Genomic DNA, 14,023 nt, shown 5'->3' on the forward strand with positions numbered 1-14,023 from the left:
GGTATCTAGATAATAAACTTTAACCAAAATTAGTCCTTGAATAATTGAAATGTTACTTCATTAAGTTCTTTTTAAAAGAAAATTCCTTAGAAATCCACATTCTTTTTTTGAGAGAGTGTCTCATTTTGTTGTCCGGGCTAGAGTGCCGTGGCGTCAGCCTAGCTCACAGCAACCTCCAACTCCTGGGCTCAAGCAATCCTCCTGTCTCAGCCTCCCGAGTAGCTGGATTACAGGCATGCACCACCATGCCTGGCTATTTTTTTCTATATATTTTTAGTTGTCCAGCTAATTTCTTTCTATTTTTAGTAGAGACGGGGTCTCGCTCTTGCTCAGGCTGGTCTCTAACTCCTGAGCTCAAACGATTCTCCCACCTCGGCCTCCCAGAGTGCTAGGATTACAGGTGTGAGCTACCGCGCCAGGCCTAGAAATCCACATTCTTGAGCCTTTACCTTGTCAAGCTAAAAAGATCAAAAAGTATAATAAAATCAACATTTTTAGCTTAAGAATTATTGGTGGTACCAAATGAGAAGACAGCTATGTTTTTAATTTAATATCATAAATAACCTTTTAAATTAATACAGAAGTTCTCAGGACTAAGCAGAAAGATGGCTAAACTTCATTTTAGACTCATGGTAACACCAAAGCAATTTTAAGAACGTGAATAGGACAAAATGAAGCTGAACACTGCAAAGGGAAGTTTTAAAAATCAGATTTGCTAAGTAATTTTGAACAGAACTACTCTCACAAAACTTGAAAAGGGAATGGATTCTGCTTAGTCAAAAGCTAGTGAATCCTGCAATATATGTTCACTGATGTTTACGGCAAATAGAGTCCAGGAGCAGTTGCACAATAAGTACATGTAAGTGCTATGTTTAGGAGTTGCAATTAGGAGTATCTTACATTTAATTTAATCTTGGTAGAGGAAAAATTCAGATGTAATTTTTTAAGTAAAATCCCTTATTACTTTTCTTCTTTGGCATTTTAACCATCAAAAATTTATTTAGAAAAACTAAAAGTCTTTAAAACAGCAGCATCAAGTTCTAGAGTAATTTGGCACATTTATATGTGAAAAAAATTATAAATTACTTGATACATTTATAATACACAGATACACATATAAAAATTTTATTTTAATAATACTCTTTATCACTTCAATTTAAATCATTCCATTATGAAAATTTCTTAATTGAAGAGACAATATTTCTTCAAAACTCTAAACAGAGCTTTATCAATTAAATTTACAGCAATATAGCCTTTAGAAATACACAATTCTTCATTTTATAATAATACTTCTTCTCCTTTAAAAATTTGTCATAGTTTGTCACAGATTTAAAATACAAGGCACCTAATGCTATGAAAGGACAATACAGCATATGTAGTGTAAGTGAACCAGATCATTTCTCAAATATTTATTCTTTTCAAAGTCCTACCAAATTTGCATGAACATACCTGTTGCATAAATTAAACATTTTTCTATGTGGTTAATTTGCAATATTCTACAAAACTCAAAAATATAATCCGTACCTATTACAGGCAGCTTATTTTAGCATTTTACCTGTCAGAAATACTGGTCTATGAATACTTAAATGATTTCTTAAAAACATTTTCATAATATAGTCCAGCATTTAACAAATATGTGAAAATAAAGTCTCCAGAACATCAGGATTCATTTCTTGATTAGTTCAAATGATTTCATCAGCTGAATTCCTTGAGATGTGGTAAGGCAGATTGGTCCTTTAGATGGACTATGGACTGGAACTTCCTATAATTGTAGTGATATGTACACAGCTACATAGCAAAGTACTTCATTATGAAAATGAAGAAAACAGATATGAGAAAAATACATTTTAGAGTTTCAAAGAACTGAAACTGTTATTTTTCAGACTAGGCACTGAAACATTTTTCTACAAAAACTTGCCAGAGATTGTCTCTTCGCTGTATAGTGTTCCATTATCAAGCTAAAAACAAACAAAACAATACATAAAAACATGATTAGATTATAATTTCCTGTAATTGCGATTTTAAAAAGCAAATTATCTTAATGTTGAAATGTCTACCATACATTGTACATATATTTAATAACTGGATATTCGAAGCAAGTACTAAGAACTCATGAAAGTGACTTCTACAGCAATGTCAAAGGCTGACATCCAGTACAACTTACACATTACGTAGTAGCAGCTAGTTTTACTCCTGGTGTTGTCCACCATTACCCCTGCAGAGACAGAGACTCCTGCTCAACCTATTCTACTCTACACTACTCTGTTGCAATGCACCTTCTTTAGTCTTCACTATCTCGCCTTTATCCAGCTCTCACTTCTAAAAATACTGAAGCCTTGCCTGGGTCGGGGTGGGCTTGAGTGTAAGAATGGAAATAATGCACAGCATACCAAGGAAAAATAATGAATAAATTACAGCATTTAAAATCTTTACAGAACATAGTAAGTCTTTACCTAACATTGTCGATAGTTCTTGGAAACTACAACTTTAAGCAAAATGACAAAAAACCAATTTTTTTTCCTCATCAACGTTATAACAAAAAAATTTATTTGAGGAAATGTTGTATACCATTTTGCTTAAAGCGCAGTTCCCAAGAACCTATCAACGACATTAAGTGAAGACTTACTGTAATTGTGTTTATGTTTTTTAAATTTAATGATGGCCAATAAACACATATGTAGTTTCAACTCCTTCCCCTCCTCACTAAAAAGACAATCAAGGGATTTTTCCTTAAAAGGAATAAACCAATGGACAAAGAGAAGAGTTGTGAGACAAGAAAATAGCAGTCAACTCTTAGCTAGCAACAGAGAAATAGGACCATATACCTCTATAAGGAGGGATGAAGAAACAACTAAAGACAGGAAGACTGGTACAAAGTCTATAGAAAAAGCAGCTAGACACTCAGATGTCTTCTCCTTACTTTTCACAGTTGGTCAAGTGCCTCTTCTCCATCTCATTTCCATCTACCCCAAATTATGCAATAACTACACAGGGAGGAGGAGGTAGGACTTATAGGGGGCTGGGAGGCAGGCATGTGGGTGGGAGCAGAGGAAAGGTAAACTTGAAAATAATCTATCCTCATCAACCTCAGTGGAAAAGTCAATTGAAGATGCCTAAAACTGAAAACTCAAGAAACAAAAGTCATAAACATGATACTTAAAGACAGAAAGGTAAAGAATCAGCTAAGAGTTTAGAGTGATTTCCTTAGAGTGGGAAAAGAATAAAAGCAGGAGTCAGTGTGGGCAGGGTGGGGCAGGGGTACAAGTATTGGATAACTAGAACTCAAACCGTGGGCATGTATGACCATCACAACGGGAAAACTAGATTAAAAAACAAGCCACCAGAGAAAAACACAAAAACTAAGACAATTAGCCTTAGATTAGAGGCAAATTTACCAAGAAGATAATGACACTTAAGCTTCAAGGCCAATGTGAGTGTTAGGAGTTGAGGAGTTGTACCATGTTCTAGGTGGGGAAGGGAAACCCAGTTGCGATCAGGAACCATTTCAATATAAATTGCCTAAAGATATCTCAGAAGGAAGGGACCTGAATCTCCAGAATTCTAGTAATTTATTGTGATGTCTCATTCAAAATAAACTATCATTTTTTCCATCTGCCAAAGATACGCATTGGATTTATTTCAAGCACTCTTTCAGCAAAACATTAAATATCATGCACTCTTTCTGTCATCTAAGAAATATAAAGACAATATTTCTTAAAACCTAAAAAATGAAAAATTGTTCCTGAAACATTGCTAAGTGACGAAGCAGAGAATCTGGATATACATTGTGTCAATTATATAAAACACATACACACACAGAAAAGATTGGATATACACCAAAATATTACATTTACTCTTACTTTCATAATCAGAGAAAAAATATTTTTCTAAACTATCTCACTAAATAAAATGATGACCCTTAGCATGAATAAAAATAAGAGTTAAAACTTACTGATCATTTAATTTGAGTCAGGCACTACTGTATATACTTAAACTTGCCAAGCATTTAATATTTTTAATAACCTTATGAAGGAGGTTCTACTGTAATCCCATTTCACAAATAAGAAAACTGAAGCATAAAAAAGTTAAGAACCTTACATACGGTCACACAGCTAGTACATGGAGAGGCTGGAATTGGAGCCCAGTTTGACTCCAGAGGCTATTCCCTTGGCCTTTAGGCTGCACTGCCTCTCAAACAACTAATTATGGAAAATCAATCCTACGTTTGAATATTACAAGAATAAGAATCGTATTCAATACTAATGCCAGCTCACATACATACCTGGGCTACAGACAACAGCTAACTAGCCCCATCCTCCTGAGAAACACCGTGCATAGGAATGAGACTCTCACACTGTTCGCTGTCTTCTGGAACTCTTCAGAAAAAAAAAAAAGCAACAGTTAAAGAAAGCTTTACAGCTAAAAGGGAACCTTAAACATTATCGACTCCACTGGCTCAAGTTGTGAGGTCAGGATACAAGCTAGGGGCAGAACCAATACGAGGACAAAATTTCCCAAGAACTTGTCCCAAATTCTTTTTAGAGTAAAATGTAAATAGTGTTTTTTCTTAAAAAGAAAGAAATCAAAAAAAGAAAATTTGAGGCAGTGCTATCATATTCTATTATGGATTATGTTCAAACCAATGAAAGTCTTCATTTAAATTCATTATGGCAAAATAGTAAGCATTTTGGTTTTACCTATGAATCAAAACATTTTTTTCTAAAAAGTAGTTAGGAAGAAACTATTTTATTACCCAAGGGATCTGAACAAATTATTTTATTTTTATCTGGCATAACATATAGATAAATTATATTCTTTTAATAATTTCTCATTAAATCTCTAAAAACTAGGCTAGCATGATATGAGTTACTTTATTTAGCAAACATTATTTTTTTAAAATCTGTATTGGAACTAAACCTACCTCTGAATTCGATGTTTTCTGCATATAAAGGCAAAAATTCTTCTGATTCCCACCATCACAGGATCCCAATTATTATAATGGCATAAGAGAGTTACAATAAAAAATGAAAAAAATACAGGGATAGCGCCTGCAAAAAATAACCAAGAAAACTGCACCTAAAAATAAAAGATAGGGGAAGAACAAACCCACAATTATTAAGGCAATTTTGCCCTTTAACATAAATTTTCCATCTGTGAAAACTAGCAGGAATAAGTTAAAACACCAAAAAGGTAACAGTAAGCATGGACGATGTATTATTAAGTATATTATTACTAAATAAGGATTTAGGACTTCAATTTACAATTCCACTTACCTAAATTACCAACAAAAATACTTCTTGCTTCAAAAATAGGCTTAAGGAAAGCCAAGAAGGAATGCTTCCCATTTATTAGGCATAGTACACCATGCAGAAATATCCACTATGAATACCACATTGCACACCATGTTGCCCATTTCTTCTTTACTGTTTACTGCCTATTCTCAAGTGGATCCCTTTCCCTCGGTTACTGAAGTCATCTTCGAAAAGGCACACTTAAACAAATAAGTTATACTTGTGCCATGTTGTATTATGTTACAGTTAAGACAGCACTAAAAATAAATGAAATCCTTAAGTGCAACTTTTGCAAACCTTTTATTAACAATTTGCAACAAATGCTAATCATGACACTCAAAACCAGCTTGATTATTACCTAGTAACAAATGAAAAAAGTTTGAAATGAATTAATGACCTTTAAAACAAAGAAAATATATAGGAATACTTTTACTAAGGAGTGTTAGCCAGAGAAGACAAGCAACAAGACAAGCCTCAGCCGTGAAGAGCCCTCCAATGTCACCAAGTCTGATCCTCCAATCTGTCATTTATTAGGGTTGTCAAGAAAATAAAAAATAATGAGATGCCATGAAGTTACCATTAATAAAAATCATTCTTCCCTTTCCCTGGTTTACCTTTACAATCTAGATTCAAATAACGATCAAAAACAATTGTCAAAGAAGCCTGCACTGATCAACAGTTGAGACTTAGATGCAGCACCCTGGAGGTCTGCTTTTAAAATAATGATGAAAATAGTAATTCTTATCTTTAAAATAGGGAAGGAGAACAATGTTTATTCTGAGAGTTTAAAAAATAAATAAATAAATAAAAGAGGTGTGGAATCATAGGCAAGACTCCCTCTGGTGGAAAATATATACTATTCCATTTCATAGCATCATTAGAGTAAAGGGGTTTTGTAAGAATAATATCTTTTAAGAGGAAACTCAAAACACATAACACAAGAATAATAACTGACAATTTTTAACATACATGCCCTGTTTGTATGGTACACACACACAGTGGCTGAGTCAGCCTAAGAACAGCCAGGAAAGAGCAGTTATTAAGAAAAACAAAAAAGCCTTCATTTAGTGAATCAAATTACAGAGATATTTTTAACATATTCTTGGAATATTTACCAGAATATTTAATAATCTAGAAAAACCATGATGCATTTAAATCACCCAAGATCAGAGAAAGTATTAAAAATTATGCATGAGAATTAAAAATGTAAATATAGTTGATAGAATGATTTCATTCAACTAAAAATCTTATTTCATAACTGAATAAAAGTAAATTTTATAAAAGTAGAGAGAATCCTAGAAGACTTTTAAAGGTAAAATTCACTTTCAACAATGTCGTTATGTATTGCCTTGTAATAAAAAACTTCTAATTTGATTTCCAATAAGCTATGCAAACAAAAGACATAAAGACACTTATTAAAACAAAGCAAATTGCCTAAGTAAACAAAAATTTTTTTTCTAATTCTTGAATACATCTGAATATAAATCTGAATTTGGTCAGAGAAGCTTCCTATTATGCAAAACAATTATAAGTAGATTAAAATAACCAATTTGTTTCAAGCACAATGTTAAATGCTAAAATTTCAGAAGCTATCTGTAAATATGGTTGGCTAATAGAACCCAAAAAACCCACGAAAGTGGAAATTTATCCTATCATGTTTCTATTACAGTTCTGGGCACACCCTGCTACATTTTCCAGAAGGAATATCCCTATCCCCAACGCCCACCCAAAGCCCAGCCTACTCATTTAACTTGTTTCCCAGTTCTACATGTGAAGACAGTTAAGAAAAGACTATTTGGTTACGTTTTTCTAATTGATTACATATACGTACATTTCCCCATGTGTTTTGCCTTCATCTTAAAATAGTTTATTAAACAAATTAGGCAGTCATTTAACAAAATAAGGTCCCCTGTAACAGTTCTCTTAAAAATTTCCTAAAATTGACCTTCAATTTTTTTTCAATATACAAAAGCTTATGTTTTTAAAATATCAGTATGGTAAAGTGTACCAAAAGTCTCTAACAAGCACTTCCCCAGTTTCACTACGACCATTTTGGTTCATGTTCAGGATTACAACCCGGAGACGGGGAAGGACCTGGATATTATTTAAAAGAATTTAATGATGTGTAACTTTGGTTTTATGTGTATTTTATAATATTCGCATTCTTTGAAAACACACGGTATGTAAGATACTTAATTCTCAATTAAGGAGAAAATCTCCATTCTTTAACCATAACAAATAAGTAAGAATTTACTGAGCCATAAAACAAAGTTAAATATCAGCACAGAATTGTTTTGTAAAGAGGATACATATCACTGAGAGTATTTTGCCTTCAGCTTAAAAAATGCAAAGATCTAAAGAAAAATAGCTTTAAAAATCTGATTATTTTTACACCATTGTAAGCCTCTAGGCTTTGAACTATTGCCCTCTTCAAATTATATTAAACCAAAACACATACACACACACATACACACTTTTGTTGCTTAGTACTTGTAGTTAAAAGCTTACAAATGCTGAACTGTGTGATAAATGGCTACCCTCCACCTTTCAGCATCAGCCAATAGCAAACCCATGCTACCTCTAGGAGCACTGAGGCTCCTCCCTTCTAGGCTGCTGGCAGAGACACCTCAGATTCTCTTTTTTGTGATATTATCATTGCCAATATTCATCACAAGAATCTCTGCACTCAGATCAGGAGGGCTCCGTAGAAGAGCAAAGGGACACCTGCTCTGCTGGGCCCAGAGATGAACACTCACTGGGAAACAGCATCGTTCACGTGCTGCTCATCTCTCCAGTATCAGCATAGTGCTACGGAACCTCTGATAAGAGTTTATCTTAGAAGCCAAAATACTATTACTTATATGATAAAATGTATCCCCTATTCCATATCACTGACTTACCAAGAACATCTGAAACAAAATCAGCTGAAAACCTGGAAACTACATATAAAGATAATGCCCTTAACTTAGAAACTTAGGAAAAAAATGAAAAGCTAAAAATGGAGATAGATTATCCATTGCTCTGGTACTTTCTGTATTTCTAGGTAATACAGTACCTTCAGATAAAAGACATCAAATATTATTCATGTTTGTATCCTTTATAATTTAGTCATATCCCTTAATTTTCATTTGGTCTGTTTTAATATACCTAAAGTATCTATCAAACAGTTTGCCTTACCTTTTGCATACACATGTCAGCTATTATGGAAAGAGGTATTGTAAGGCTTAGTGCAAGTGTGCCTATCAATGATGAGGTAAGAAAGCAGCCCCTAAAAGGAAACAAAAGAGAAAATATGCATTTTTATATTAAAAAAATAAAAGAACGAAAGAAAAACACTGAACAAAAGACTTTTTAAACTATAATATAGGCTTGAGAGATCAGGAGCAGAAATAAGAACTCAGGATGGACTGAGACATAAAAAATAATAAATATATTAAGATGATTCTCAATGTTTATTGTCAAATATCAAAATATAAACATATAAGTATTAAATAAAGTTCAAAATATTTTGTTATTTTCAAGATCTGTTTATAAATATTATTCAACTTTGGATAGATAATTTCTATTTCATTAATTTTTTTAAAAAAACTGTTCAACAGAGTTCTTACAGTTTTATAATGATGCTTAGCTAACAAAGAAAATAGCATTGTTAAAATAGCAGGACGATACCTTACACATAGACTTTAAGAAAGTGATAAACCAACACGCAACTCTGCCTCCAAACCAAAACATCTCACTCTTATAAAAACTAAAATAGTATATTATTCTTTTGATTGGCTTAGCATAGAAAAGAAGGAACTGGATATTTTTAAAGAATATTTCTTTGTTGTTTTCCACTTTTCAAACAATTGTTCTAACCAAAAGCTAAGCTCTTCATTTTATTTCCACCTTGAACTATCAATGTTGGTATGAAATTTTGAAATATCAATCTGCATATGATTTTGTTTAAAGGAAAATATTATACCAAATGGAGATAGACAAGCCATTTACAAAGACTAATAATTTGGGTATATGTGAAGAAAATGATAAAAAATGATAAAAAACCATAATGTATATATTAGAACTATAGATCCATGCAAGTTATAGGCAAGTTAATTCTAGCTCAGTATATGTGTTAGAATTTAACACTGTCTTGCAATAAAATGGGCTATCTCTTGATAAAGTGCCACCAGAAGTATTCACTGGGGCCTGGACAATTAGTCTTCACTGATGAGGTAAAGGGAACTCAAGCAGTAGTGTTTCCCACTACTCATGAGCTGCTGTGTGAAAAGAGGATTCAGGGGTCAAATACAGCATATATTCTTGGATGTTCACCACGCAAAGTACTATCATAAAAATCTGAGAGGTAGAATTAGAAAACCTGTTTGACTTAATCCAGCTTTTCCCAGTTTAGCTGATGGCTGACTCCTTTTGTCATTTATTAATATTTCAGGTTAAAAAAAAGTTGAGCATCTAAAATATATGTAATGAAAGATGAAAAAATGAGTAAGTGGGTTGGTATCAAAGAGATTTAGATCAGCAAAGGAGTTTAGATAAGTACGTAAATTCTTACAATACAAAGTAAATCTTTAAGTACTACACCAAAGGGAGTAAATATGGAAGCTATCAAGAAAATAGAGGTATTTCCTTCACTGGACAGGGAGATGGGGAGGAGCATAGGCAGAGCATGGAGGAAGATTTCATGAAAAAGTCCATTTCTGTTGCAGTCTTTTGCAAGGGAAAACTAGTTAATAGTCTCAATTAGTATGTAATAAAATTCATTTGGAAGTACAATTTGTGTATTTCTTCTTAAGTTCCTATTACATGGAAATAGGACTCAATATAAAGCCCTATATTTGAAAGATTTCTCAAACCCCATACATGATACCATCTTTAAAGTATTTTAACTTTATTATCACATATCAATATATTTGATATAACATATCAAAGTATGTTAACATCTCAAATTAATCAGTTTATGGTTTACACATCTGGCTCACCCACAGGAAATGTCCTGAGAATAAACAAAACAAAAAAGCCTATGAACAACCAACCATATATTCCAAAGCCTCTTAAATAAACAAAGTCCCCTAGATTCTCACTTAGAACCCAGGCATTCACACTTGGCATACACATCTTATAAGGTTGGATGTCCATTAGATAATGACTACTTTCATTTGCATAACACTCTATTTCCTAAAAACACTTTAATGTATTCAATTGTAAGTGAGTGAGTGTGTGTGTGTATGTGTGTGTGTGTGTGGTGGGGGGTGCACAAGAGGGACCATCAGCAGACAGAAGAAATATAAATGCTTAATCCAAAAGTCAATAAACTGATAATTAATAACTAATAAGAGAATAAGTAATACATACCACAACCACAGGAACTCTGAGAGAACTGTTCCTATAAGGCCGTTAATGATAATGCACATTAATACTACTTTATTGGGAAACTCGAAGTCCTCAAATCCAGTATAATGAAGTAAAAAAAAACCTGGCCATAGGAGCAGCAGAGTAAACAGACCTACAAAACCTGAACGTGTATAAAAGAGACGAAAGTTAAAATTGTAATTTACTTCAATTTTCCAACCTTATTAACCCTGTAATTAGAAAATATCAGATTTTGCACAAAAGGCTCCAACAGGTTTCCTTAACTAGAATTTCTATGGGTTTGTTTGCAAGTGAGTTCGGTGAATAGCTCAATGCCAGAAAAAACTGCATCAAGCAACTGGTGATCACTGAGTCAAGTGATCACTGAGTTCCCACTATATGGGAACAACTACTGTGGAATAAACCACTTAAGAAAATTGAACAAGAAGGGTCATTAACCTTAGCTATTAATAATACAGTATCCTAGAACTTAAAGAAATAACTGGTTATATATGTGTTTGTGTATTTAGCCTAAATTGATTTTGAGGAAATAGATGGTTTGCTCTCTGATTCAACTCATTTATGTTCAAAACACCTATGCTATGCTGGGAATAATGGAGGAATATTTCAAAGAAAATAAAATTCTCTGCCTTCGAAGAGCTCTAGCTAGTTGGTGAGATAACATATGTGCACAAATAGTTATTCAACATATTAACTAAGTACAGGCTGATTATTCATAAAGGAAAGCTATCCATGTAGTGGTTGAAAGGTGTACGCCCTATAGTCTGACTGTCCTGGGTCCAATCCAAGCTCTACTATTCACTAGTAGCGTACACCTTATACAACATGCAGAGTTAAGCCTTAGTTTTCCAATCGATAAATATAAAATAATATTTAATTAGGCTGCTGGGAAGATTAAACACTTATAAAATATATCATAGCACCTGGCACGTAGTTAAGCACTTAATAGAAGTTAGCTGTTATTATTATAGAAATTAAGTTTATAAATGACTATGTACATGTGAATGTAAAGACTATAAAGAAAAAAGATTACAGTTGTATAGTAATTTTTGTTGCACTTTCTATACAGTCTAACAACACAAATCTACTATTAGATCCATGAGGTAACCATAGAGCTTTCTTAAAGAAAAAAATAAATTACAGTAGATATATATTTTATACTTGCTATGCCACCTAAATAATAAACCAGTATTTAGGATGCCTAGTTAAATCTTAACAGGGCAGGAGCACCCACTCTCCATCTGCTGCTAAAGACTCACAGCCATCCCAGCCCCTTCTCTGAAGAACTGTCTCTGGAGAGCAAACAAATCTGTCTTCCCCAGAAAGTTCCCACCCTCACCACTCCACACCCTCTGCAGCCCACAGCTAACTGAAGGAGGATTCACAAGGCCAGCCCTCAGGGCTCAAGCCCTAATGGGCCAAGGCCAGGACAACTCAGAAGAGTGCCCAGACATATTACCTGTTCTCCCTCTGCCACCTGGTTCTTTCTCCTCCTCCATCCTGCTTCCTTCACTCTCTTACAAGTTTTTCCTTCAAAGAACCAATAAACCACCCACACCAAAGCCCTGTCTCATATCCTGCTTTAGGGAACCCAACTTAGGACATCTAGTGATAAAAAACCAAAAGGACACATACAAAAGGGACTAAGAACTTAAAAGGCTTAAATAACATTAAAAAGTTATTCTAGTTAAGATAAAATTTGGCACTATCAAGAACCAAATCTATTTTCTGGCCCCTGAAGTGATGATTCTATAAAATTCCACATAGATTAGCCAACTTTGACCCAAAGACAAAAAGTCCAAATGACTTCACCTAATCCCCAGAGCCCCCAGAATCTAGCACCACATACCTTCCTGTTCTTCCTGAAAGTGAAGTTCCAGCACAATCATTCAGATTTACTCACTGCTCTTTGTTAAGCCTCTGCTTATACTCCCTTGCCTCAAGAAGCCCCCACATCCCAATCCTAACTTCTTCTTCTCCAAATCCTATATAAAGCCCAGAGCAGGTCAATATTGCATATGAACAGAACCAATACAAGTTACATGTCTATGTGCACTCTCTCTAATAAGAGTAAATTAAGCAATTTTTCTTGCAAGTTGCCACTGCTAAAAGAAAAGTACCACTGACCTAACCATGTACCTCTAATACTCAAAAAAATTAGCATTTCATTCCATTGCAAATGGAATTTTCTATGACCCTAAAATAAGACATCATTAAAATTATCTTCATTGTTGAAGTATATTTCTTAAATTCTATACTTAAAAGGCACTTAAGCAATCACTCAGTCTGGTGGCTTTTCAAACATTGTATTTTTGTTAATCTTTAGGTGCGGGTATTTGAACTATTTTTAGTGGAAAATCTTTTCTACAAATTAAATTGTAATGCAAAAAGCACAACAAAGTAGAGCTGTTCCAGCTGAAGCAGCAAAGGAGTCCAAGAACCAGACCCGTGCATGCAACTCTACCTCTTCCTAGTCTTTCCAGGGCCTTCTGTATTCCCTAAATCATGGTTTGGAAGCCATTCATCTAGTCCAATTTCCTCATATTTCAGATGAGTATGAGATAAACCTCCTGACTCCCTGTAAGCTGCACTTTGAACTCTCAGCACCAGGCTTCCTTATCTGTTTATATTCAGATATCTTTAGGAAGATATCTTATCAATGTGCACTTCTTTTGTAATCCTACAGATACTGTAAGTTCTTTACTAAGCTGATTTTAGGCAAAGTAGAATTTATAAATCATATTAGGTATTTTATTTACCAAAACCTAAGAATTGGTGCCAAAAGCTGTAATTGGGTAATTTGAGAATCTATGTTATAAAAGATCCTGAGTCTTAAAGATAAAATGCAAATGGAAAGCCTTTAAATGGCCCACAATTTTTTATGAAAATAAGTACATAGACTGGAACAGTATTATACATATCATTTTGGGGCAGTTCCCCCAAACCTATGCTTCCAACAATTCAAAAATGGTAAAATGTATAATACAGCAGGTAAACTTTCACATGCTTATAATAGCATAACTTTGTCACGTCAATGAGAAAAATACCTGATTCACAGGCTGAAGACATTAACATGAAAAAAGTGTGAGGAGTTTCTACCAGTGTTCCCTCATAGATGCACAACAATGCAAGACAAAGTAAGAGAAAAACATTGAGACTGGACTTCATAATCTTTAAACAGTTTTAAAGAATCATATGCAGGGGGAAAAAGACTTCCTTATTTATTCCTTCCAAAAAACAAAATCAAACCCCTAAATTGATCACTTAGAGTAAAAGCCTCACGAGTTAGACATACTCTTACCAAAGAACATTGGAATATCCAACTTATCTTCTCTGTCTACTTTTCTCTTAATCATAACAAT

At 33.8% G+C, this 14,023-nt stretch overlaps 1 protein-coding gene across 2 annotated transcripts in view; it reads right to left on the reverse strand.

Moving 5' to 3' along the window:
• Nucleotides 1–1,886: 1,886 nt before the first annotated feature.
• Nucleotides 1,887–14,023, reverse strand: part of SLC35F5 (solute carrier family 35 member F5) — a 40,219-nt gene continuing 28,082 nt past the window's right edge. For both annotated transcript variants that reach the window (XM_069473348.1, XM_069473356.1), the window contains 6 exons: nucleotides 13,963–14,023; nucleotides 10,644–10,803; nucleotides 8,469–8,559; nucleotides 4,922–5,076; nucleotides 4,283–4,376; nucleotides 1,887–1,958 (listed from right to left, as the gene is read on the reverse strand). The exon at nucleotides 13,963–14,023 is cut by the window's right edge and continues 44 nt beyond it. In XM_069473348.1, the coding sequence (XP_069329449.1) occupies nucleotides 4,301–4,376; nucleotides 4,922–5,076; nucleotides 8,469–8,559; nucleotides 10,644–10,803; nucleotides 13,963–14,023 (543 nt within the window). In that variant the 3' untranslated portion in view covers nucleotides 1,887–1,958; nucleotides 4,283–4,300. The remainder of the gene's footprint in view (nucleotides 1,959–4,282; nucleotides 4,377–4,921; nucleotides 5,077–8,468; nucleotides 8,560–10,643; nucleotides 10,804–13,962) is intronic.

This window comes from Eulemur rufifrons, chromosome 1 (assembly GCF_041146395.1).
Source record: "Eulemur rufifrons isolate Redbay chromosome 1, OSU_ERuf_1, whole genome shotgun sequence".
Taxonomy (NCBI): Eukaryota; Metazoa; Chordata; class Mammalia; order Primates; family Lemuridae; genus Eulemur; species Eulemur rufifrons.